The following is a 23,669-nucleotide window of genomic DNA, read 5'->3' as shown; positions in this document are numbered from 1 at the left end:
TCTACTATGAAACGACGCGTTAAAATCAAATGATTATTGTTAATCATTGACGTCTATAAGCACTTATAGTGCCTTTAAATGTCTGGAGCAGAGGAAGACTTTTATTCAGGTTGAAAAATAACCCCTTGTTAAAATGTCTGTAACTCAACGTTTTCATTGGACCTTTTTTTTTCAAAAAAGGTTTAATTACATACTTGGACAAGCTTAAAACCGGGAAATTATTGCCTGAATTACCTTGCAATTAAAATATGATAATATTGTGGTCTGGATTTTTGGAGTGACTGAAATGGGGTTATGGTTATATCTGAGTAAAGTGCTCCCTCGCTCTCTAGGTTTGTGTGTATCTTTATTTTATTACATGTACTTCCTATGGAAAACAGTTGCCTATTGTTTCACTATTGATGTTTATGCATTTTTATGTCACTTATATATTGGATTTTTAAGCATTGTCTATATTTTTTTTATCAATTAAGGTATAAAGCATTATGTTATTGTTGTTTCTTTGACTATTTTGTTTTAGCTTCGTTGATATTAAGAATCGCTTTAAATTTCTCAAATCAACAACAACTAACAAAATGTTGATTATTATATGCTTTTGTAACTGTATTTGACTTCGTTTTAAGTATTGCTATGTTTACTGCTCGAATGATGTCCTATTTATTCTACGAAAAACCTTGATATTTAATAAACTTGTATTATCTTCTTACTTCACCATTCCTCAACTGTGTCTATTTGTTCCCAAATGTTGATTTTATATCAATCAAAGTAATTGAGAATTTTTCAGTAGATCATATTATGAGAAGGAAAACAAATAGAGAGTTCCAGCTTATTTTCATTACAGAATAATGTCTGATTGCTATATCGGTAGGTTGTGGTGAAGGGGTGTCTTGGTCTAGTGGTAATGACTCTCGTCTTTCAATATGAGGGACATGGGTTCAATTCCAAGCCATGGCATGTTTTCATTCAACAAAAAATGTATCCGCATTGTGCTGCTCTCAACGCAAGTGAGGTGAATGGGTATCTGGTAGGAATTCATTCCTTGAACCACAAAGCACGTAACAGCCCCTCTTCTGAAGCCAGGATATTTATGATAACATTTTTCGCCATTTTGAGCTTCGTCAGGAATTTATTAATGTATTGAGTCAACAAGCATCAGAGTAGGGTAGTGCGCAAAACGCAAATCGTAAAAGGCAACGCGCTAAAAGGTAAAGCGCGAAGCGCAGCATTTCAAAAGATGGAGAAAGAGAGACTCGGAGAATGAAAGAGATAGAGGGGATGGAAAAACGAAGGAAAAGCAAGAGAGAGAGAGAGAGAGAAGAGAGGAAAATGAAAACAAGTAAGGAAGAGAGAGGGTGGGGCAGAAATAGACGACAACTATAGGGAGAAAGAAGTAAAATAGAAAAAAAGGAAAACGAAAAGAGAAAGGACAAGAGAAAGAAGAAACGAGAGAAAAAAAAGGAAAAACGGGGAGAAAAGCGAGAGAGGGAGAAAGAGAAGAAGAGAATAAAAGAAGATCAAACTAGGGAAAGGGTTGGAAAGACACATTCATCCCCTTAAGTTGTAGCGAGCCGAGAGAGTAGATGAGGCGTTCCTCCTTCTCTTTCCTATTTAGGTATTAAAACGAAATCAGTCAGGAGAGCACGTTCCCTGAAGTGGCTGATGTTGTGGTCCGGTTTGGTCAAATAATGAACGAAAATTTGATCAAATTTTGTTTTTCTACGGTTGTTTTATTTTGTTTGATACTACCATGCACGACCGATGCAAGACCATCTTTTTAATTCTTTTTTAGTATTTTTTTCTCAAGAATAAACTCAGAGGGCCTAATTCCAAATGGGGTATTCCTGGGGAGCATTTCATCAACATTTTTGTCCGACAAGTTATCCGATCTGACATATTTCCTTGATTCTGATTGGCTGAGAGGTACTGTTACTATGGTATTTGTCGGATAAAACAGACCATGTTGGACAAAGTCCCTTCATGAAACGCCCCCCCCCCCCCCTGGTCTCAGCCGACGCGTGGCGACGTCGTCAAATCCCTGTATACCAACATCCTTCATAAGATGGTATCCGAGCCTGTAGGAAAGCTCTTTAAAAACGTAGATCGAAAGATCCCCTACTTGTGATATTGTTCCATTAATTGAACCAGGGGCGGATCTAGGATTTTTCGAAGGGGGGAGGGGACACATTCTCCCGTGGAAAAAAATGACAAGCAAAAAAAGGTCTTCACTTTCGAAACGGGGCGGGAGGGGGCACAATTCTGTTTTAACGGCATTTTTACATTCCAAATTTTAATTGTGCCTCACAGGGGGGGGGGGGGGGCACAGGTCCCCCCCCCCCGGATCCGCCAGTGTATGTAATCATCCTACTTTACTGCCGCAATTGTCAGTATTCATAGGTATGCCTTCTTCATTTGTGAATAAACCTAATTAATTAGTTATTCATTCATCTGTCTAATGAGATTATGAAACATATTCAACTGATGATAATTCATCGATATGCATTAATTTGTGAAACTTGGATGTTGTATCTTTCCTTGTATTTTTCTGACGAAGTCTTCATGATAAGGACGAAAGCTAAAGCTAAGAATGGTTCCATGCGTCTTCTTTTGATTTGACCTCATCCTATGATGTCTATATATACTCTCACCTCAAGAGCGTTTGATACGCGTAAACTTTGCATTACAATGTTATTATTATTATTATTATGTCAATATTATAACAATATTATTGGAGCGTTGTAGCCCAGTGTATTAGTCTCCGGACTTTGAAACAGAGTTCGAATCCCAACCATAGCGTAATTTCCTTCAGCAAGAAATTGATCCACAATGTGCTGCACTCAACCCAGGTGAGGTAAATGGGTACCTGGCAGGAATTCATTCCTTGAAACGCAGCGCGTAACAGCTGCACTGCTAAATAGCCAGGGTAATTATGCTGCATATACTGTAGAGCGCTTAGAGACTTCTGAGATAAGCAAGTATAATTATTATTATTATATCATTTATTTCTCTGATGTTTATTGCACCAAGTCTTGATCCCATTCACTGTGGATGGCAGGAACCTGAACAATACTCAACCAAATCAGGCATCAGCCCAAATCCGGAAATCAATAACTGCATTCACGGCTCTAAGTTCAACTAGAGCGGAAGTATATACAGATGAGGGGTAGGCTTGGGACCATAGAACCCCCCCCCCCAAAAAAAAGGAAACAAAAACACATAGACAAAAAAAATGAAAGGATAAGATAAATTTTGATTTAAAAAAACAAAGAGTTTTTGCTCGCTAGATTTACACGCTCATGCTCTTTTTTATTTTTTTTATTCATTTTGCTTCGATGTGATTTATCTTGTCCCTGCATTTTCCGGCTTGTTACGCTACTAAATGCTATTCATTCATTACCCATATTTTGTGATCAGCAAACAACATAATGTCTAATTCCTGCATGTGCATGTGCAGTGCCTCATTGAGCTGAGGGAAGCTGTACATTGACGCGTGTGAAAGTTACAGTTTTTTATGAAAGAATAGCGCATTGGGGAAGAAACTAGAAACGTACGTGGTATAGGTCTACCGTATTAAATAAAAATCCGTCCCCAAAGATGTTAAGAATAGAACCGAAGTTTGACGTAATCAATTTTCCAATTTTGCATTTCGGCATTTTGGATACCAATATTAGCTTAGAGCATGGTGAAATATCTCTCTAAACAAAATTTGTTGCGAATCGGTCCATAAGCCTCATTAAAGTCAATATAAACTCCTCAAAAAAGTTTGAAAATCTGACTTTGATCGATAACCCCTCTTCGGTTTTAGTAAATATTAATGTGTTATTCATATCAATGGTTAGATCATTTTATTTTCTTTGAAATGATACCCTACATGATATGATTTTGGTTCACATGGAGGTGCAGTGCCTTGAAATGTGGGTCAAGGTCCAAATTCAAAAGTTGCAAAATGACACTATATAGAAAGTCTCTGTTCTTTTTTCGGTGGTGATGAGTGAGTTTCTCAGCGGTTTATTTTTATTTTGATCGATAATCCCTCCTTGGTTTTTAGTAATAATCAATGCGTAAGTATAGATCATTAAATTTTCTTTAAAATGATGTCATGGTATGATTATGGTTCACATGGAGTTGCAGTGCCTTGAAATGTGGGGCAAGTCAAAATTCAAATTTCAATGAAAAAAAAATGCATTGTGTAGAATTGGGAGTTTTGAAGAATTAATGGCCAAACTCAGATTTCCAAACTTTTTTGAGGGGTTTATATTATTTGTCTGGTTCTAATGCACAGATATGAAGTGTTGACGCCCTCTACGTTTGTTGATCGATGACATCGAGGTCAACTAGTGTTATTAAAATCTGCTTAGTCATCGTCCATCTGTCAGTCTCTTATTCAAAAGCTGGAAGAAAAACCGAGTAGGCCTATAGTGTTTCAAGGTAAATGTGACGCATTTTCTTGGATAATTTCTTTTTTGAAATATATTATTTTATAGTGTTTGCGATGTGTGAGGGTCGAGTCGAATTGGGTGAATGGCAAAATGAGTGGGGGACTGTCGAACAGAGAGCTGGTCATCGCAGCCGACAGGCATGACAGGGCTGGGGTAAATAAGTTCAACCGAACCGCTCCGCTGGGTTGCGGAGCTGCTGACCTTACGCGCTTATCATCATCATCATCATCATCATCCGTTAAACTTAAGTCCATCAGGATGTTGTATCATCGTACTTGTAGAATTGTGCAGGAGTATATACAGTGCTGTGAAATTAAGATATATTCTGCATATGTGCGGTTTAAAAAATAAAAAATAGGCCTAATTAAAAAGGCAGTGTATACAGCCACACGCATGTGTCTTTACCATCCAGCCACACGCGTGTGGTTATATCCAGAACACCTATATCTGTGAACAGTAAAACGCGTATGTAGGTCTGACCGTCTATATCACGATCAAAATAACCTCATTTCTTCATTAAATTCTTACATTCTAAACCCCTTTGATATCCTTAGATCGTTTCAATTTCATTCTCACCGTCTTCTCTCCTTGCTTTTCTTGTCTTGTTACAAACGGTCGTCTTTTTAACAGCAAATTCTCTTTTTCTACTTGTGTCGATTCTGGCTTCCTTCGCGGTGGCAGACCCATACAGCGTTAGCGCAGCGCAGTAGTAGACATACACAGTTTGGGTTTCGCACGTACGCGCACATAGCCTAGAGTCAGTAGAGAATCGACACAAGTAGAAAAAGTGTGGAAATTTGCTATTTAACAGGCGGCCTTTTGTAACAAGACAAGAAAAGCAAGGAAAGAAGACGGTGAGAATGAAATTAAAACGATTTAAAGAAATCAGAGTGGTTTAGAATGTAAGAATTTAATGAAGAAATGAGGTTATTTTGATCGTGATATAGACGGTCAGACCACTCTAGGCGACACCGCAATACTTACCCGTGTTAAGAAACTGGGACTCCACTCACGCGCATTTGGGCCGCCCTAGCTTAGAACTAAGCTTTCTTTCCGTAAAAAAAAATTATTCTTATGATTAAATAAATATTAATTAATACATGAATACTGTTAAATCGGTACTCACCGGTTCTCTTCTTGAATTTTCTGCCAATTTCCCACGCTGCTGGCTGCAATTCCGCGGTAAATTTCGTCGCCATAGAGAGCTGTTCATGCAACGTTATTTATAAATGGAGCGCCCTTTACGAGAGTTGTTAATGCCGCGGAGAAATCGTTAGGCATTTTGGCCTGTGTTCAAGGCGTAGCTGTTCTATTTTTTTTTATAAAATTATGTGTGAGATCGAAATCTCAGCGAGTAAACACTCTTCCAATATGGAAGAGTGTATACTCGCTGTGATATGATCCCGATAGGGAGGCGCAACACCCCCACCCACATGGGCGCAAACCCCAGGGCCGGGGGACATGTCCCCTCACCCAAAATAGTAGGGGGCACATTATGAAATGTCCCCCTACTATTTTTGGTCATGTCGTTCAAATTCGAAATGTATTTTGGAAGAGACGATCTTACTTTTGGCATGCCCCCTTTTTTTTGCTTGTTTGCTTGTCAAATTTCTTTTGGTCAAGATGACCTTCTTTAGAGGGTGATAAACCTTCTTTTTTTGTTTGTTTTTTGCTTGTCAAATTTTCCAGCCCCTGGTCCCCCTACCTTTGGGGAGAGATTTCCGCCCTTGCAAGTAGACATATACTCTTGATATTGTTTGCGAATCTGCACGGGCGTCGATCGAGGGCTGGGGATGAGGAAAAGCGGTGAGACGAGAAAAAAAATAGAACTTAGAAGGGGAAAGGCGACAGAAAAAAAGTGAACGAAAGAAAAATTAATGGAAAATAAAAGGGAAGAGTAAATAGGGAGAAATGTGATGGGTAAAATAAATTATGGGAAAAGAGGACAGAAAAAAAGTGAACGAAAGAAAAATTAATGGAAAATAAAAGGGAGGAGAAAATAGGAGAAATGTGATGGGTAAACAAAATTATGGGGAAAGATTCTGGATGCACTATTCATGTTTTATCATGAAAAGGATAAGTTATTTATCCGCGAGCAGACACTTTTTGATATTGTCATCTGAAACTGGATAATGATTTAAATAGAGAACAATCTGCGTATCTGAATTAACGTGTGTTTTAGATTTCGACCTAGAATTTGGGTATTCTAAGTAACTTTCTTATCATGAAAATCAATAAAGAGAGCGCAAAGCGCGAGCTAAAAATATATGATATAACAAAGGGTGAATTTAAGCTCTGTAATGCAAACACTTTGTGGGAAAATTGTGAATTGTGATGGATCACAGTTAAAAAAGAGCTGATGTATTTTATTTTTATTACTTTGAGTTTTTACATAGGACCGGAACATGCTATGAGGGCATTATGTCATCATATGAAATTGATGACCATCTTCCTATTTCTCTCGCATGGGAGCGCGAAATGTGTTAATTTTATGGCCTGAAAACTGGACATTTAAAGCACTTTGTAATTATGCATAAGAGGCATTATATATCTATCAATGCGAGCAGAAATCGCGAGTCGAAGTTTTTGATAAACTGTCATCAAATTAGTTTGATTTAGAATTAATATTGGGATATACATAACCGACTAATCCAAATGCTATAGCGTGCGGCGCTAGCTGATACGTTTTAACAATCTGACCTGAATAGGGAACTTTTTGAGAACTTTATGGAATACAGGAAAATAATACGTACCTGAAAATTCAAATTTTGCGAGCGCGCAGCGCAAGCAGAAAATGATAATGTTCAGATGATATCACAGACATTTTTACAGAGCACTTTTTAAAAATCAATTTGTAAATGAAACAAAATAATGAAAGTTCAATTTCCCAGCTGAAATATGTTTTGTATAATGACTTCAAAGTTTGATTTTTCAAGCTCCATATTGAGCAAGATATGCAAATACCCTAAAAGACAATAAGGCGCGAAGCGCGAGCGAAAATTTTTTATCCTAACAAATAGATTTAAAAAAAAATTATTTTCAGAGTCTTCCCCTAATGTTATTTCATTTAATCATGTTCCTCCTCTTATGTTTGCCTTTCTTCTTTTTTCCTCTCTTTTCCCTTCCTTTTCTTTTTTCCTTTCTTTTTTTTTCTTTTTTTGCTCCGCCAATAGGGGGGCCCGGGCCCCTCGGCCCCCCTGGATCCGCCTATGTTAGCGGTTGTAGGTATAAATCGCGCTCTAACGCTCTAAAACTGTGTTCTTTATCAAAAAGCTGTCTTTCATATTCATTTTGTTCGCAAAAGAATATAAAGTTAATTTCAATCATTGTATATAGTTATCCTGTTTATGATAAAAATACTTAGAAATTGGGTTAGGTTAGGGTTATCAAATTATCAGGGCAGAAAATATATATTTTTTTCTCATTTTGCGCGTCGAGCTGGCACTATTTGATCTGTGTTATTATGTTTTTGATGACATTCATTGTATTCACAACAATAATTATTAAACATTGCGCACGCGCCGTGCGCCGCATGAATTATGTAGATCAGGTGAATAACTTACCGCTACACACGAGCAGTTGCTCTATATATTCTATGTAATATAATATATAGAGCAACTGCCCATTTTTAATGGTCCATAATATACCCACTTTCTTCTTTTTTTGGAACGAGTATGAATTTATCTACTGATATACTGAATGTACAATAAAAGTCATTATCATGTATTTCTTGGCATTTCATTTACTTTTTTTACCATAATTATATCACACAGCTGTTCGCATAGGCCTACGCCGTCACAAATAACAAAACAAAATCTCACTTTTTTTCTTTTTTGGTGGGGGATAGATTTTCCATACGCATACGTACAATTTTTCAAATTATTTTTTTCTGCTATTTTCATAATAAACTTTAAATGATTTCGCCTTTGCACTATTATTTTTTTAAAGACAAAATTACATCATCATCATATCATCGTCACCAACTTCATTCTCATCTTTATCACCACTACCACCATCATTATTATCATCATCATCATCACCGCCACCATCACCACCACTATCATCTTCACCAAGATAAATCCTGCTTTTTTTCCTTCCTATTTTCCTCTTTTTAGAGGGCACACCACCACGCCCCCTTACTGGATATCCGCCTCTAACGTTTGTTGTTGTATATAAGTTGGCGGATGCCTCATGAAATGAAATAATATAAAATAAGGAAAGGGAAACTAATTAGAAAAAGGACTGAGGAGAAGAAAAAAGAAAGCCAAACAAACAAGAAAAAACAATATCAAAATTTTGTTGTAAAGTCTTCTACGTCAGTTTAATAATTATGTTTTCAATGAAATGAGAACATAAAAAAATGAAACAAGTAAGATGGGCTATACATCGTAGCAAAGAAATAGAGGGAAGCTCCGAGACAATAAAAAGGGTGAGAAAAAGAAAAGACTTTGAAATACTCACAACACGAGCATAATAAAAAAAATTGGAATAAGCAAGGACAAGTAGCTGAGGGACACCCCCCCCCCCTCTCTCTCTAGTTATTTATGTATCAAACTCGCATACACAAGAATTTCTTACTAATCAAAATATTGCGAGCAAAAAGCACGAGCTGACATTTTTTTAAATATTCAAAACTGATAGACACATTTTAAACAATTCATGAATCATAATAATTATACAACTAGCTTACCAATCGAATCATTCGATTGCGACAAATGATCTGAGAATTAATGCTTTTAGGAATTCATTAAATTAAAGCAAAGTATCTCAACATTAAAATAATTAAGGCGGGCGCAAGGTATCAGCTACTACACCGATAATTTTTTTTTTGACATTTGAAGTATTTTCGGTAATCATGAAAAAGATCGGATATTTCATGAAAGCTCAAATCCCGAAGAGCGGAATATTTTTATTAATTGACTTTTTAAAAAAATGTTCTAAGCCCCATTTAATATTTGATTATAAGTCGATGCATTAAAAGCTGAAAAAATAAAGTATTTTGTGTTCCTCTATCATAATTGTCTTTCTCTTTAACCCTGGTTCTTTTTTTCTGGGGGGAAGCATTTTGGTTAAAAAAAGAGAAAAAAGATAATTGCTGGCTTGTGGACGCCCGGTGTGGACGGTGGTAGGGACACCCCCCCCCCCCCCCCCCCCCCGTAGTTACGCCAATATGGGACCAAATGATCCTAAATGTCCGAGGCGAAACTTGTGCAATCAAACGTTATTTCTGAATAAATTAAAGCTTGCGCTGTTCAACTTCAATCTCTTTCAGCTAAATTTGCGATGAACGCTGCGTTATGAAATATATAATTATCAACATCTGGCGAAAAGAATAACCGACCGATCACCTGACGAGAACGCGTATACGTGATCTGCATATCAGGTCCGATCGAGAGTCAGAAGTGAAGGACAACTGCCAAGAAAATCAGGAAAAAGTCGTCAAAATGTAAGTTCCCCTTCATTTCTTTCAATTTTTTGTTACTTATTGAAGCATTAATGTATCATTAAAGCAAAATTTCAACAAAATCCTCAAATTTAGCTAGTACTTTTGTTGAAATTACAATAAATTTAGATCCACATAAATCTCTAACCCAATTTTAGCACTGATGTCGCCTATGAGGTCCATACATGTAATGTTTGGACCTCATTGGTACTAGGAGTGGGTCAGACCTACCTACGCGTTTTACTGTTATTACTGGCAGCGTGTGGCGGTATCCACAGATAGGTGTTCTGGATATAACCACACGCGTGTGGCTGGATGGTAAAGACACACGCGTGTGGCTGTATACACTACCAATTAAAAAAATAAATAAAATAAATAAATAGGCCTAAATAGAAAACCTTGTTCATTGAATGAGTGGCTTAGCCTAGAGCTAGAGGCTTCTGGGAAGTAAAGTCATCTACTAACCGGCAGTAACCACTTATCCTACGAACGAGGTTATATTGCTACTAACGTAGGCTTACTCCCCATGAAGCCTGCCTAGTGCCTGAGACAGATACCCATACCTGGCCGTCTAGAGGCTATGATTAGGTACATTGCAAAAAAAATATTTCAAAAATAAGGTGTTTTCTTCTTGGCACCATTTAGAGCTAATCAAGACCTTTAATTTAACACTTCATTTATCACAATAGCCCCTGAAATAAGAAAGTCATTGTAGTTTTAAGGTTGTATAAATTGCCTATTCAATTCTTATGTATTCCTTTGTTTTTAAGCCAAAAGTCGTGATCTTAACTGGGACCAAGGTGCACGAATAGAAAACAACAATGCGCATACATTGGCATATGGAAGTGCTCAACAACACTCCCCAAAATAACAGACTTTGCCGAAACGGACATAAAAAACACATTTAGCGTCAGTAGATTTCATTCAAATTTCACCACAAAAAAAAGGCACAATATAGTTAAGGTTGCTCTATCGGAATGAATACCTTGAGTGGGATGATACTTGTTAATATAGCAAGAGGTTGAAAGCAAGGCCAAAGTTCCAGCAGCACACAGAGTCGCAAGATCACTGAGTAAGATTTTTTTTCAAGTCCAGACAGCTGCCATAAACATTCAACTACGTAAAAACAATGATGTCATGGGGAATAACCTTTCCTTGCACATGCAAACACAATACAAAGCAATGCCCCCACAGTCACCCTGCAATTCTCTAGTCCGCACACTCAATGCCTCATTCAGAATGCACAAAGAGGGCGCTTTTGTAACATACCTGCTATGATTTCCCACGGTGAAACTAGACCTAAATCACCAATTTACGTTTTGTTTTGCGCCCAAACTACCCCCAGTGTTTCATAAAGTTTCTAATGTTTATGAAATAAATAGGAGTAAAATTGAAAAAAAAGAAGAGCACGAGCGTTCACTTACCCAGTCTGTTGACGTCACCAATTTGCAGTCTTTTGTTATCGATACCTAGATGCCACACGTGTGTAGAGCTGCCAATTTAGATTTTTAAAAATACTTGCTTTGGCCGCTAAATATCACGAATTGTAAAATTTTTGTTTCGGTTGATAAACATCATGTAATTTTAATGATATTTATCATTGACTAGACTAGAGTAGGCCTAGACTTGTAATTCACTCATTCAAAGGTTGGCAGCTCTGTACTGTGTTGCAATGCAGACTGGATGATTGCATTGAATCCCACCCACAGATATATGCGGGTTGAATCTCTAAATGGGTCAAGGACTCCAGTGTGCAATATGTTTATGATATAAACACATTATTTATCGTAATAGAATATGGCTGACGAACAGAAGCAACAGCAGGAGCCCCCAACAGAACAGGAATCTGCCCCTCCAGTCTCCCCGGAAACCCAACCAGCAGCAGAACCTGAACCAGAAAGTACCAAAGGGGCCAAGGGTAAACCGCCCCCTCTCCAGGACGAGATGGAGAAGTTCCGAGCCCTGGGAAAGACCGCGTTCGTGGCAGGGTACACAGGAGAATGCGGGAAGGCCCTGGTACAGGAGCTGGCCAGGACGAAGATCTTCAGTAAGGTCTTCTTGATTGGACGACGGGAGGTTCCTCTTAAAGGGGATGTCTTCAAGGATTTCTCAGCAGTAAGTATAGATTACGACCTTACAGCCACCCCAAAGCTAAAAATAAGTTGTTCCAACTTAAAGGTCAAGTCCACCTCAGAAAAATGTTTATTTGAATCAATAGAGAATAATCAGGCAAGAACAATGCTGAAGATTTCAACAAAATCGGATGTAAAATGAGAAAGTTATGATATTCCAAAGTTTCGCTTATTTTTAACAAAATAGTTATATGAACGAGCCAGTTACATCCAAATGAGAGAGTTGATGATGTCACTCACTCACTATTTCTTTTGTTTTTCATTGTTTGAATTATACAATATTTCAATTTTTACGAATTTGACAATTGGGACCTCCTTGCCTAAAGCAGAAAATGTTAAAATAATGGAATTCCACGTGTTCAGGGAGGAATGAAACTTCATTTCACATGACAATGACGAGAAAATAAAAATATTTCATATTTCAAACAATAAAAAACAAAAGAAATAGTGAGTGAATGACATAATCGACTCTCATTTGGATGTTGCTGGCTCGTTCATATAACTGTTTATGTGAAATGAAGCTAAACTTTGAAATGTCATAACTTTCTTATTTTACATCCGATTTTGATGAAATTTTTAGTGTTATGCTTGTTGAATTTTTCTCTTTTTATTCAAATCAAGTTTTTGTTGGGGTGGACTTGTCCTTTTAAAGATGAATATTTTACAGTGCCAGGAACGAGTTGGCCTATGATAATAATCTATGCAGAGACTGCAGCTTTTGTCTTTTCTACAGCAGTTTGATACTGTTTGCAGAACATCAGCAATACGGGTGATGCGGCAAATGCCTGCTGGCGTTTTTCACAACGAAAAGCCTGTCACGAATCCTAGTCATTTTAAAAACAAGCACTAACGCACGACCGGAGTCGGCTGCATAGCAGTGGCTGCGCATAATCTTCCAAATAGGACATATTGCCGATGTTATGCGTAACAGTACTCGCACTCTTGAAGGCAAATACAAAAGCTGCATCTCCTGCCTAGATGAAAGGGTAGGGATCATATAATAGGCGGATACTTTATAAATCTTGCTGACAAAATAAGCACTTAATATGAGTGAGTACAAGCAACTTTATACCACAAACCAATACCAATTTGATTGAAAATATTGTCATGAACACAAGAGATACATCTACGGTGATAACATGGCCATGATGGCAAGGTTACAATTGTACCTTTTTATGAAATGGGCCTAGGAATGCCTCTCTGACACCCTGGCTGTGGTTTAGCTGATGATGGGATTTTGTCCAAGATACCGCTACCGATTGTGGATAAAATGGTAGTCTAGTGGTTACGATTCTCATCTTTCAATCAAAGATGTGGGTTCAAATCCCAGCCATTGCATGTTCTCCTTTGAACAGCAAGAAATTTATCCACACTACTGCATTTGACCCCATTGAGGTGAATGGGTACCTGGCAGGATTAATTCCATTAATGCACCAAGCGGCTTTAGCAGCTGGAGCTTACAGCCAGGGAATATATGGTGTACCATTAAATACAATATAGGCATCTACATGTAGGTAATTAGCGACTCATACACTTAATTATTATTATCCCTCGGTTTTTTGTATCAAAATAATTTCCTTTTTTTTATCTTCAGGAACAGAAGGTTGTTGACTATGATAACCTAGATGCCTCAGATGATATCTTCAAAGGACCTTCTGTTGGCTATTGTTGTCTAGGAACAACCAGAGGCAAGGCTGGCAAGGTATGTGATAGTGTCACTGCTGTACTGACTGCACAGAAACATTCACTCTAACAGAGCATTATTAAAGAAAACCAAAGATGAGAAGCAATCTTATTTTAAAGAGTAAAATGAGAGAAACAATTTAAAACAAGTTTCATCAAAATCGGTTATTAACATAGGCAAGTTATGGACGTTTAAATAGTCTTGATGTACTTTCTATGGGGATCCTCAAATTGGCAAACATGCTTCAAAATGGCTGATTTTGTGGACATCTCTCCATTCGTTTTGTGCACAATTTTTGTGATGTGATGTGAATTATATTTTCCCATGACATATGTTATGCTCGATAGGAGGCAAGATGCAATTTGAAAGATAATAATGAGGAAAATCTGAAAATTTGTATTCAAAACAAGTGGAGAGTTGTCCACAAAATCAGCCATTTTGAAACATGTTTGCCAATTTGAGAATCCCCCCTAGAAAGTACATCAAGACTTTTTAAACGTCCATAACTTGCTTATTTTATAACCGATTTTGGTGAAACTTGTATTAAATTGTTTCTCTCATTTTACTCTTTCCAATAAGATTGCTTCTCTTCTTAGGTTTTGGTTTCCTTCAACAGCAGGCCATTTACATCTTGGATTGTGATGTCAAGTTTTGATCTTCACTGCTACATTGCCGGTTGTAACAGGGCCTCAGTTAGCACAGTGTTAGCGCTTATACTGGTCGAGATAGTGATTTCTTGTTGGTTGATCATCACTAAATATCGCTTGCGGCCTGAGTCGAATCGATTTTAAAATCGGTGTTCGATCGATGTAATCGAACACCGGTGCAGATTTTGCAAAATCGGTGCATCGAAAAAAAAAAAAAAAAAAACGTCGGCCGGCCGATTCGTTTGGTTTACACAATCAATCATCAAAATATCAGCAATGTCCAACTTTACTACCACTTACTTGATTTCTATTGCCCCCAAAATGAAACCGATTGAGTAATTATGATGCTATTCACCATTAATTTGAAGTTTATTTCGATCATAGTTCGAGTCTTACTCGTCTGCTCGTGCCGAGATAATTTATGCACGATGAATTCATGAATGGAAGTCATGGCCATCGATCGTGCATGCGCAGTACTGTTCTTTAATCAAACCAGAAAATGGCCGGAAATTGACGCGATCAAAATAAATCTTGCTTTCATGAACAATATTAATATCATGACCATAGAACATTATTGAATCGTAATATTTAACAATAATTTGCATATGATAATCATTAATATGAATTTAGAGCTTGATGTGAAACGTTTGTATTTCGTTTCAATTTTCAATGGCGGGCATCTCATGACGATCGACTTGACTTCTTGAGTCGAGCTAGTGCACTAGTGTCTAAAAAAAGTAATCATCACGTCAGGATTGATTCTCGAACATTGTCTACATGCAAAAACTCTGTTCAAGTTCGTAATATCACCATATAATAACATTTTACATGACAAAACAGAGAAAATTGCGTTTGATTTTTTTTTCCCATCAATTTGAAGCTAGTTTGTGCCTAGACAGGAATAACCGTCGTTTCTGGGGATTTATTCAACAATTTCTGACATTTTACTACAATCCCCATTTACCGACGGCAATGTGTCAGTACGAGCCTTCATGTGTAATCTGGTCCGACAATTCGGCGGACGGGTTTTGTCCAGATTTGTTACTTCTTTTAGATTCTAAATGACATTATATTATCTTGGACGAAGGTCCACTATTTTCGTTAGACTCTAATCTTTCTATTGATATCATATACTATTTATATTATTTTGAAAATATACGTTACCGATGAGTTATTCCCCGGGTTATTCCTTATTTTTTGACCGATCTGCCGGAGAGGAAAATATGGCAGCCGTCAACGAGTTGTGCTTTTATCAAGGCTTTCCGATTAAATTTTCGATATCTTGGCCAATCAATGCGAGCGACAAGTTCCGAACGCACGCACACCAAGCGCAGCGCAAAGCAGCGGCACAAATCGCGATAGGTAGCGACTGGTAAATACGTCTGTAATGATGATGACGTCATCCAAGATGGCAACTTACCTTGACCAACGAAAGGATCGAAGATGACGATGTTTCGATCATCATTTCAAAAGAATTAGCGGTAACTGAGGTCTAAGGTACGATATTTCTGAATTTTAAACATTTTTTCGTAAATATGGATGTGATTTTTTTTCATAATATGACATTTTATGTACAAAAAAACGATCGGAAAATCGGGTTCCCGCTGTTCGATCTAACGTTACTGCTAAAATACGTTGTCTGTACGTCCGGGCCTCCAAGCTTTTCAGTCTATGTATTGGTGAGTGAGCCAACGCAGTTCAGCGGAACAACCAAAATACAGAGACTGAAGCTTTTGGTCTAGTTTGTGCCCAACTTTGGGTTCTGATTTCATGAATGGGAAAATATGTCATACGTCATCGAACACGCATGCGCATTGTGCTTATTTTCTCGGAGCTTGGAGGAGACGTCCAGAAATGGAATCATAGAAATAATCTCAGTATTAATTCTTCCATATGAACATAACATACTTTGCTGACATCGTCAATATTCTTAGTATGACCATAAAATTTTGTTAAATCGTAACAATTTAGATGAATTTAGGGCTCGATTCGAACCATTCGTATTTATTTTGATCGCATGCTCAATTGCGTCTAAAAAACTGGATTGTCATTATCAGGATTAATTCTCGAACATCGTCATAACTCATATTCCACAATCTTTCCTCACAATCGTTATATCAGCATTGAATAGCAATTCAAATGACCATCCAGAGAAAATTACGTATTTATTCCCATAAATTTATTTGGAGCTCATTTTGGATCCAACTACACAATCTCAGGCAAGTTACAGCGCTCTCCGTTGATTGCACTTGTTTGCTGGCGCTGACGTCAAGCACGCCTGTCGTTTCGGGAGAGTGAGTGTACGGAGCTGCGGACGGGGCTGGTGAATGGACTGCGAATGCTAGTTGACCGAAGATCATTCGGATCGACTCTGCGTGATTCATGTCTTTATTATTGTTTCATTTTAAACTTATATGTTGTCATCTGCAAATATCATTGTTGAAGATATTTTGGGAAGAATTCTGCTTTGGTCCCCGGCATTTTTTGTGTGTTTTGTGATCATGAAAAATACAAACGAACTTTGCTCTGTCATCTGCTTGTGCAACGCTCACCCGGCCAACGCCAGCGCAGACCGTCAGTGCGTATAATGCATATGCAAAGCGCATCGCATCGACGCAAAAACAAGACTAAATTTTCCCCGCCTTCCATATTCGATGCATCGATGTTCGATCGAATTAGAGCTGTCGAACACCGGTTTTCAAAATAATCGATATTCAGCGACTCAGGCTTGAATTCATCACCATCTAAATATCGCTGATAACATGATGATATATTGCCAAGTCTGAAGATTCATTCTGTACGTTCAATATGAGAAGTGATTCCGTGAGAGCTTGAAAGGGGAAATTCAGGCCTTCATTGGTACCTGTCCATGAGAAGCGGGTAGTTGCGTGCCAACTGTGGATACAAAGTTCTGAGTTGGTTTGAAGCAATGCAGAGCAGCATTTGTGGTCAGAAAATAGTGTTTAACTTTTCAATATTTTTTTTTGCAGGAATTTCTGCATTTATTGTAAAGTCAAAATAAATTTTACAATACATAAAACATAATCGTAATATGACATGAAAGTACATTGTAATGTGACAGATTTATAGTAGTATCATAACAAAATTTAGACATGAATACAATAAGGGTGACAAAGTAATGGGAGAAAAAAAAATGCAGTGGCACACTATATAAGCAAAAAAAATGCTTGAGCAATAGCAGCCAAATGAGCAATATGTTGGTCATGTTGTGTATTTAGGAAATAGTTGTGTATTTAGGAAATACGTACATAGTCTTACATAACCATGATCGAATATTCAATATTTTTGTCAATATCGCATAATTTGGATAGTATCCATAATATCGCCAAGCACTAGTATCATTAAGGATATTGCTTGGGGAGGCATTCCATGACACAAAATAGTCTGAATTTCACAGCTGTTCACATTCATTGTCGACATTTTCTGTTTCAGAGAAAGGATTTAAGAAAGTCCATCACAGTCCAATCCAGTCTGTTTGAAAATGAGTATTGCTATGTCGGGCAAACCCCTAAGAGTTGCATGTCAGTTGGTCTGAGAAATGGTTGTTCAAATAACCTTTTTCTGCAAATGCTGAGATTGTATCTCCAACACTCCGAGATGGCTTATTTGTTATTACCTAGAAATGTTGAGAGCTTATACAGAGAGATATTATGCGAATTGTTAGTAGTATCATCACTATTATTGTAACAATCTTATAGCAATAAATTGATAGTAGGGGAGACTGGGGTTATTTGGAACATGGGGTAATTTGAAACATTGTAATTTTCTTTAAAGCCTGTGAAATAAATTTATGCAATACTGCACTCAATTAATTGCTATTGATAATACAACAGTGTTTGAATTATTTTTGCAATAAATTGAGGGCAGTATTACATAGATTTATTTTACAGGCATTAAAGAAAATTACAATGTTTCAACTTACCCCATGTTCCAACTAACCCTGGTCTCCCCTAAAGTCAAAGCTGGCTTGGAAGCAACCTGACTACAGTGAAATCATTTATTTAGTGGACATTAAAAATTTCTCCCATTCAAAGGGAATATGTGTGTAAGAACCTGTCTGTGAAAGCCACATTTCTCCAGTGGCCTTAATAAACAGGTTTCACTGTAATGAATAGTTTTGATATTGGCACTAATAACATCAATTTTATTCTCTGCTACATAGGAAGGCTTCAAGAAGGTCGATCACGACTACGTGATGAAGATCGGGGAGCTCGCAAAAAAGAACGGATGCGAGCAGTACCACCTAGTATCATCAGTGGGAGCAAATGCTAAAAGCAGTATGCTCTACCTAAAAATCAAGGTATGGGACTACACTACAATTTTTTATTCAATATTATGTAACTAAGGGAGCAATGGCATGTATGTATATTGGTTGGGTGTGATTTTGTTGCACTTTCGGTTTATGGTTGTGCAGCATTGGGTAAAATTTGCACAATGTTTGGTTGGCATTCAATTGATTTAAAGGAACTTGAAACGCCACTTCCTAAGTTACTGGGAGTGCTTCATGTATTATTGTGATTAACAAAATATGGTCTTAGCCAATGAGATGCAGGGATTTCAGCAGCTTGTAACAGTTGAGGACAAACCACTTGATAAAGATCTTTGTGAAACTCTCATCTTGAGTGCTTCCTGTCTCATTCATTAGTGTAATTTTAAGAATTTCTCTCAGCCAATCATATAAAATCATTTCAGTAGCTTATGACATTTGTAGACAATAAAGGACTTTAAAAAAGTCCTCATTGAAGACTTTTCCTCTTGGGAGTGTTCAACAAATTGTTTCAATTTCAGAAATTTGCTTGCCTCCATCATATAAAAGGATTTCAATAGCTTATAACAATTGTTGATGACAATCACTTTCAAAAAGTCTATGTGAAAGACTTCCTCTGGGAGAGCTTCACATAATATTTGAATTTCAGAAAATTTGCTTGCCTCCAATCAGATTCTATGATTTCAGGAGCTTATAACAGTTGTAGATGACAATCACTTTATAAATGTCTTCGTGAAACTCTCCCCTGTCGTTGCATTCCTTACAGGGCCAGACGGAGGAAGAGACGGCAGAACTTGGATTTGACAAGTTCGCAATCTACAGACCAGGGTAATTACACTATGTTTTTCTCATTTCATTGTTCTGAGCCCCGTAACACGAGGGTTTGGCGATTACTTGCTGTAAAAATGAAATGGCCTATCAAGACCATCGTTGTATGCACATTTTGCTTGGTAGACCGACTAGGACCCACCGGCCTTTATTAGCATACCTCACCACTAGTAATTGTTCGCAAATGTCGTGGCAAGTCCCTCGGTCACATTTAAGGTCAAAGTGCCCATTGCTTTTCCAAATATTGCTTTCGGGAACAGCTGTATTTTGGGGTTCGAACTCAACATAATTTGACTCCTCAGTCAGACATCGCTTCCTTTGGCTTCGCCGTAATTATGAGATGGACTGAAGTTAGCGACCAAAAGATGTGCCTGGCCTGCAGCAGCTCTCCCGTATGAACGCCCCTGAATGTTCGCATGATTTTGGTCCAAATAAAAATTTTGGCAAAAACCAAGCGTGGGTTCGAATCCCAGCCATGGCAGAGTTTCCTTCAGCGAAAAACTTGATCCACAAAAGCCGCTCTCAACCCAGCTAAATGTGCACATGGCAAGAATTAAAGGGGGCCACTTTTTTGTTTAGTATAACAAGACCAACCATTTGATGTCAGACTCTACACAATCTTGGCAATTTAAAAAAAAAATTGACCCCTTGTTACCCATTTTGACCATAATGGTCAAGATAACCAGTAGAAATTGTTCACCAAGTTGAAAGTTCCTTGTGATGTCACTAATCACATAAAAGTGTAAAATCAGACTTGGTCAATTTATCAAAGTAGAGGACATATGCTGCCTGACTATTACACTTTAAAGAAGTTTGCCATTTTCTCTCTTTAACCCGCAGAATGCTAATGTGCCATCGAGAAGAATTCCGCTTCGGAGAAAGTATCGCACGAGTGGTTGGCGCACCGTTCGAGTACTTTTCCCCGGGAAAAATCACCAACACAACTCTCTCGGTCGGTCAAGCGATGATCGCAAGAACCGTCAAGCCAGCTGATACGGCTAAGGTTATTGTTGAAGGGAAGGAAATCTACAGGGCTTCGAAAGAAGTCACTGGCTAAGAATTTACATTTTATTCGATACCGAAATGATGATGTCACAAAAACATTGCTGCATTCCATCAGATTTAATACCAGGGGGTGTTTCACAAAGATTTAAGTATGACTTAATTCGCAAGTAAATGCCGACACGTACATGATCTGCAACGCGCGATCTTATTGCTAGATATGCAGTAGCGCACGTCCTCACGGCACGATCTGACCAAAGCGGTCAAGCCTTTCATACCGTACGCAACTCGGTATTTAAGTGCGACTCTAAGTCATACTTAAATCTTTGTGAAATGCCCCCCATACCTCGGTGGAGGAGGATGACAAATATCCATAACCAATTCAGTGGGAATCTGTCCATTTAGGCGCAAGATCTGGCTGTATCCTTAGGCTCGCTCTACAAAGAGTTACGATCGATCCAATCAATCTCTGTTATATGGAAATCCATCGATGTCATGATTTTTCTACAAGAGATTTGCTTTAAGTCATTTTGTATGCAAAGAAAATCCCACTGAATTTTCAAGAAAACAGGAAATGTATGAATATATATCATATCTAGAAAATATTTTGAATAAATATGCATTTGAGATGTTGACGTTGCTGGCGTTTGATCTGATTCGTAATTCTTTGTAAGACGGGAACCATGCCTCCAGGGATGTGGTCAAGGCCAGTACTTCCAAGTCACAAGGTCTCGAGAGAAAAATTTTCCCCTAGAGTTTGTACACGTTACTCAGCCTGAGGCCGAGACCAAGGCCGGCAAAACGTCGCCTCGAGGCCGACGTCGATTGCATTCTAGACAAATTCCTACTTGAATTAATAGCCCTTTTAAAATATATTGGTGCATATTTAGTAAACTAATTTGATTTGATGGCGTGTTACAAGAAACTTGTGATCAATTGCGAGTCTATTTTTGGTCCATAAATCAATCATATCTCGTGCAATTAATTGTAACTTTCTCTTCAAGGGGGGTAAATTGTGTGTTGTCTTAATTGACTGTGTGTTATACATAGTCTTAAATTATAGGTTTTCTGATACCTACTAATATTACAGAGAATGAAGTGACCTATAATTGTATTTGTATGGAGAAACTAAAAAGTTTTGAGAGGAAAAGTAATTGTTTTGCTACTTGGTAATATAATTATTGCTGTATGAATGTATTGAGTAGTTAATTAGCATGTTATCATTCAAGTGGGTCTATATTACTAGACTACACTAGCATTATGGGTCAGGAAACTGGCCAGGTATTAGTAGTTGAGGACTCAAGAACGCGCTGTTGGTACCCTGTTGAGAAAACATTGATCATCATCATTCCAATATAGGGTAGTCATGGCTTAATTAAATAGGAGTTAACCATAGCAAGAATGTTATGGAGTGTCAGCGATGTGACAAAAAGGAATGCTATTGTGATTGTGCTTAGTAGTCTGACTTAAATGATTGCAATTGTGATTGTATTTAGCAGTCTGCCGTACCTACAGGATTGTAATTTCTAGTATGATTGTATTTACAGTCTGACGTGCCTAGAGGATAGCAATTATGATTGTATTTAGCAGTCATGTATTTAGATGATGGCAATTAAAATTGTGTTTAGCAGTCTGTCGTACCTGGAGGGTTGCAATTATGATTGTGTTTAGCAGTCGTGTACCTAGATGATGGCAATTATGATTGTATTTAGCAGTCATGTACCTAGATGATGGCAATTATGATTGTATTTAGCAGTCTAACCTAAAGGAATGCAATTATTGCATAATTTAGCATTCTGACCCAAATGATTGCAATTGTGATTTTATTCAGCACTATGATCTAAGTGATTGCTATTATGATTGTATTTAGCAGTATGACCTCAAATTATGGTTGTATGTAGCTGTGTTTCCTAAATGATTTCAATTATGATTGTATTTACTTGTAGCAGTCGACTTATGGGAATGCAATTATTGTATTTAGCATTCTGACATAAATGATTGCAATTAAGCAGTCTCATCTAAGTATTGTAGTTATGTTTGTATTTTGTATTCTGATATTATTGCAATTATGATTGCATTAAGCGGTGTTTTCTAAATAAAGGATTGCAATTATGATTGTGTCTGGCTGTACCTAAATCAGTGATTTAAATCAGGGACTAAGTTTAAATTAGAGGCTACACTTTACTTTAGCCTCGGGGAGAGATGGTACTTTATATATATTGTCAGCTTGAATTGAATTGATTTTATAATTTCGATCTTGTAGACTAAATTAGAATATATTCACTGTTAATTTGATACAGAAATAACTGAAATATATTTTTAATCTTGTTTCTCTTGGTGAATGGGTTATCCATTTGACTTAATTACTGCCACATAAAGAGAACATTATAGGTATTCCATTTACCTGCAACAATGATGGAAGCTTTGTTATTTCATGCCCAGCTTGTCAGTGTGAGAGCATGTGAGCCTATTTATTGCTGAGTTTGACAGTTACCTTGAATCCTCTAGGACAAAACGAAATTCATGGCAAAGCAAAATATTCCCAGATGGGACACTTTGATCTGGCAAAACAACCGAAGCTAAAGTCCTGCCAGAATGCAGTTTTTCTGAAATTTTTTAATCAATTTCAAAACTGAAATTCGGAGAGATTAAAATACATGGAGAAATCTTATTTTGCTAGATCAAGGCCAAAAGTACATGTACTAAGGCCCGAATTCACAAAGGTGGTTTTGAAAACTCACGGTTGATTTTATGGTTTATGCAGATTTCCTGTATAATTATGCTTATTTTGCCACGTATCGGGCGCGTGTATAAAAAAATTCCAATGCTGATGCGCGCTTTTGTCACAGTGTGCCAAATTGACGCCTGTTGCCGTGGTTATCCACGCTATTTTATTCGTGAGTCCACTCTTCAAACAGTGGACTCGTGAATAAAATAGCGTATCTAACCGTGGTAACAGGCGTCATTTTGGCGCACTGACACAAACGCGCATCAGCATTGGACATTTTTTATACACGCGCCCAATACGCGCTAAATTAAGCTTAATTTATATAGGAAACCTGCATGAACAGTGGACTCAACCGTGGGTTTTCAAAACCACCTTTGTGAATTCGGGCCTAAGAATTTCATGACAGGAATTTGTCATGTTGTTATGAAGTAATTGTCATGGCAATTTTGAGCTGGATGAGCTTGAGGGTAAACTACTTAAT

General features: G+C 37.6%; 1 protein-coding gene across 1 annotated transcript; it reads left to right on the top strand.

Annotated features, from left to right (window-relative positions):
• Positions 1 to 4,319: 4,319 nt before the first annotated feature.
• On the top strand, positions 4,320 to 23,139 carry LOC121417489 (oxidoreductase HTATIP2-like). The gene is made up of 6 exons (XM_041611211.1): positions 4,320 to 4,425; positions 11,674 to 11,994; positions 13,606 to 13,713; positions 18,526 to 18,663; positions 19,397 to 19,458; positions 20,299 to 23,139. Exons 2-6 carry the CDS (start codon positions 11,677 to 11,679, stop codon positions 20,513 to 20,515), a joined length of 843 nt encoding a protein of 280 aa, XP_041467145.1. The 5' UTR covers positions 4,320 to 4,425; positions 11,674 to 11,676; the 3' UTR covers positions 20,516 to 23,139.
• The last annotated feature ends 530 nt before the right edge of the window (positions 23,140 to 23,669 follow it).

The sequence above is a fragment of the Lytechinus variegatus genome, chromosome 6, assembly GCF_018143015.1.
Source record: "Lytechinus variegatus isolate NC3 chromosome 6, Lvar_3.0, whole genome shotgun sequence".
Classification (NCBI taxonomy): Eukaryota; Metazoa; Echinodermata; class Echinoidea; order Temnopleuroida; family Toxopneustidae; genus Lytechinus; species Lytechinus variegatus.
This window is presented reverse-complemented; position numbering and strand designations above follow the sequence as displayed.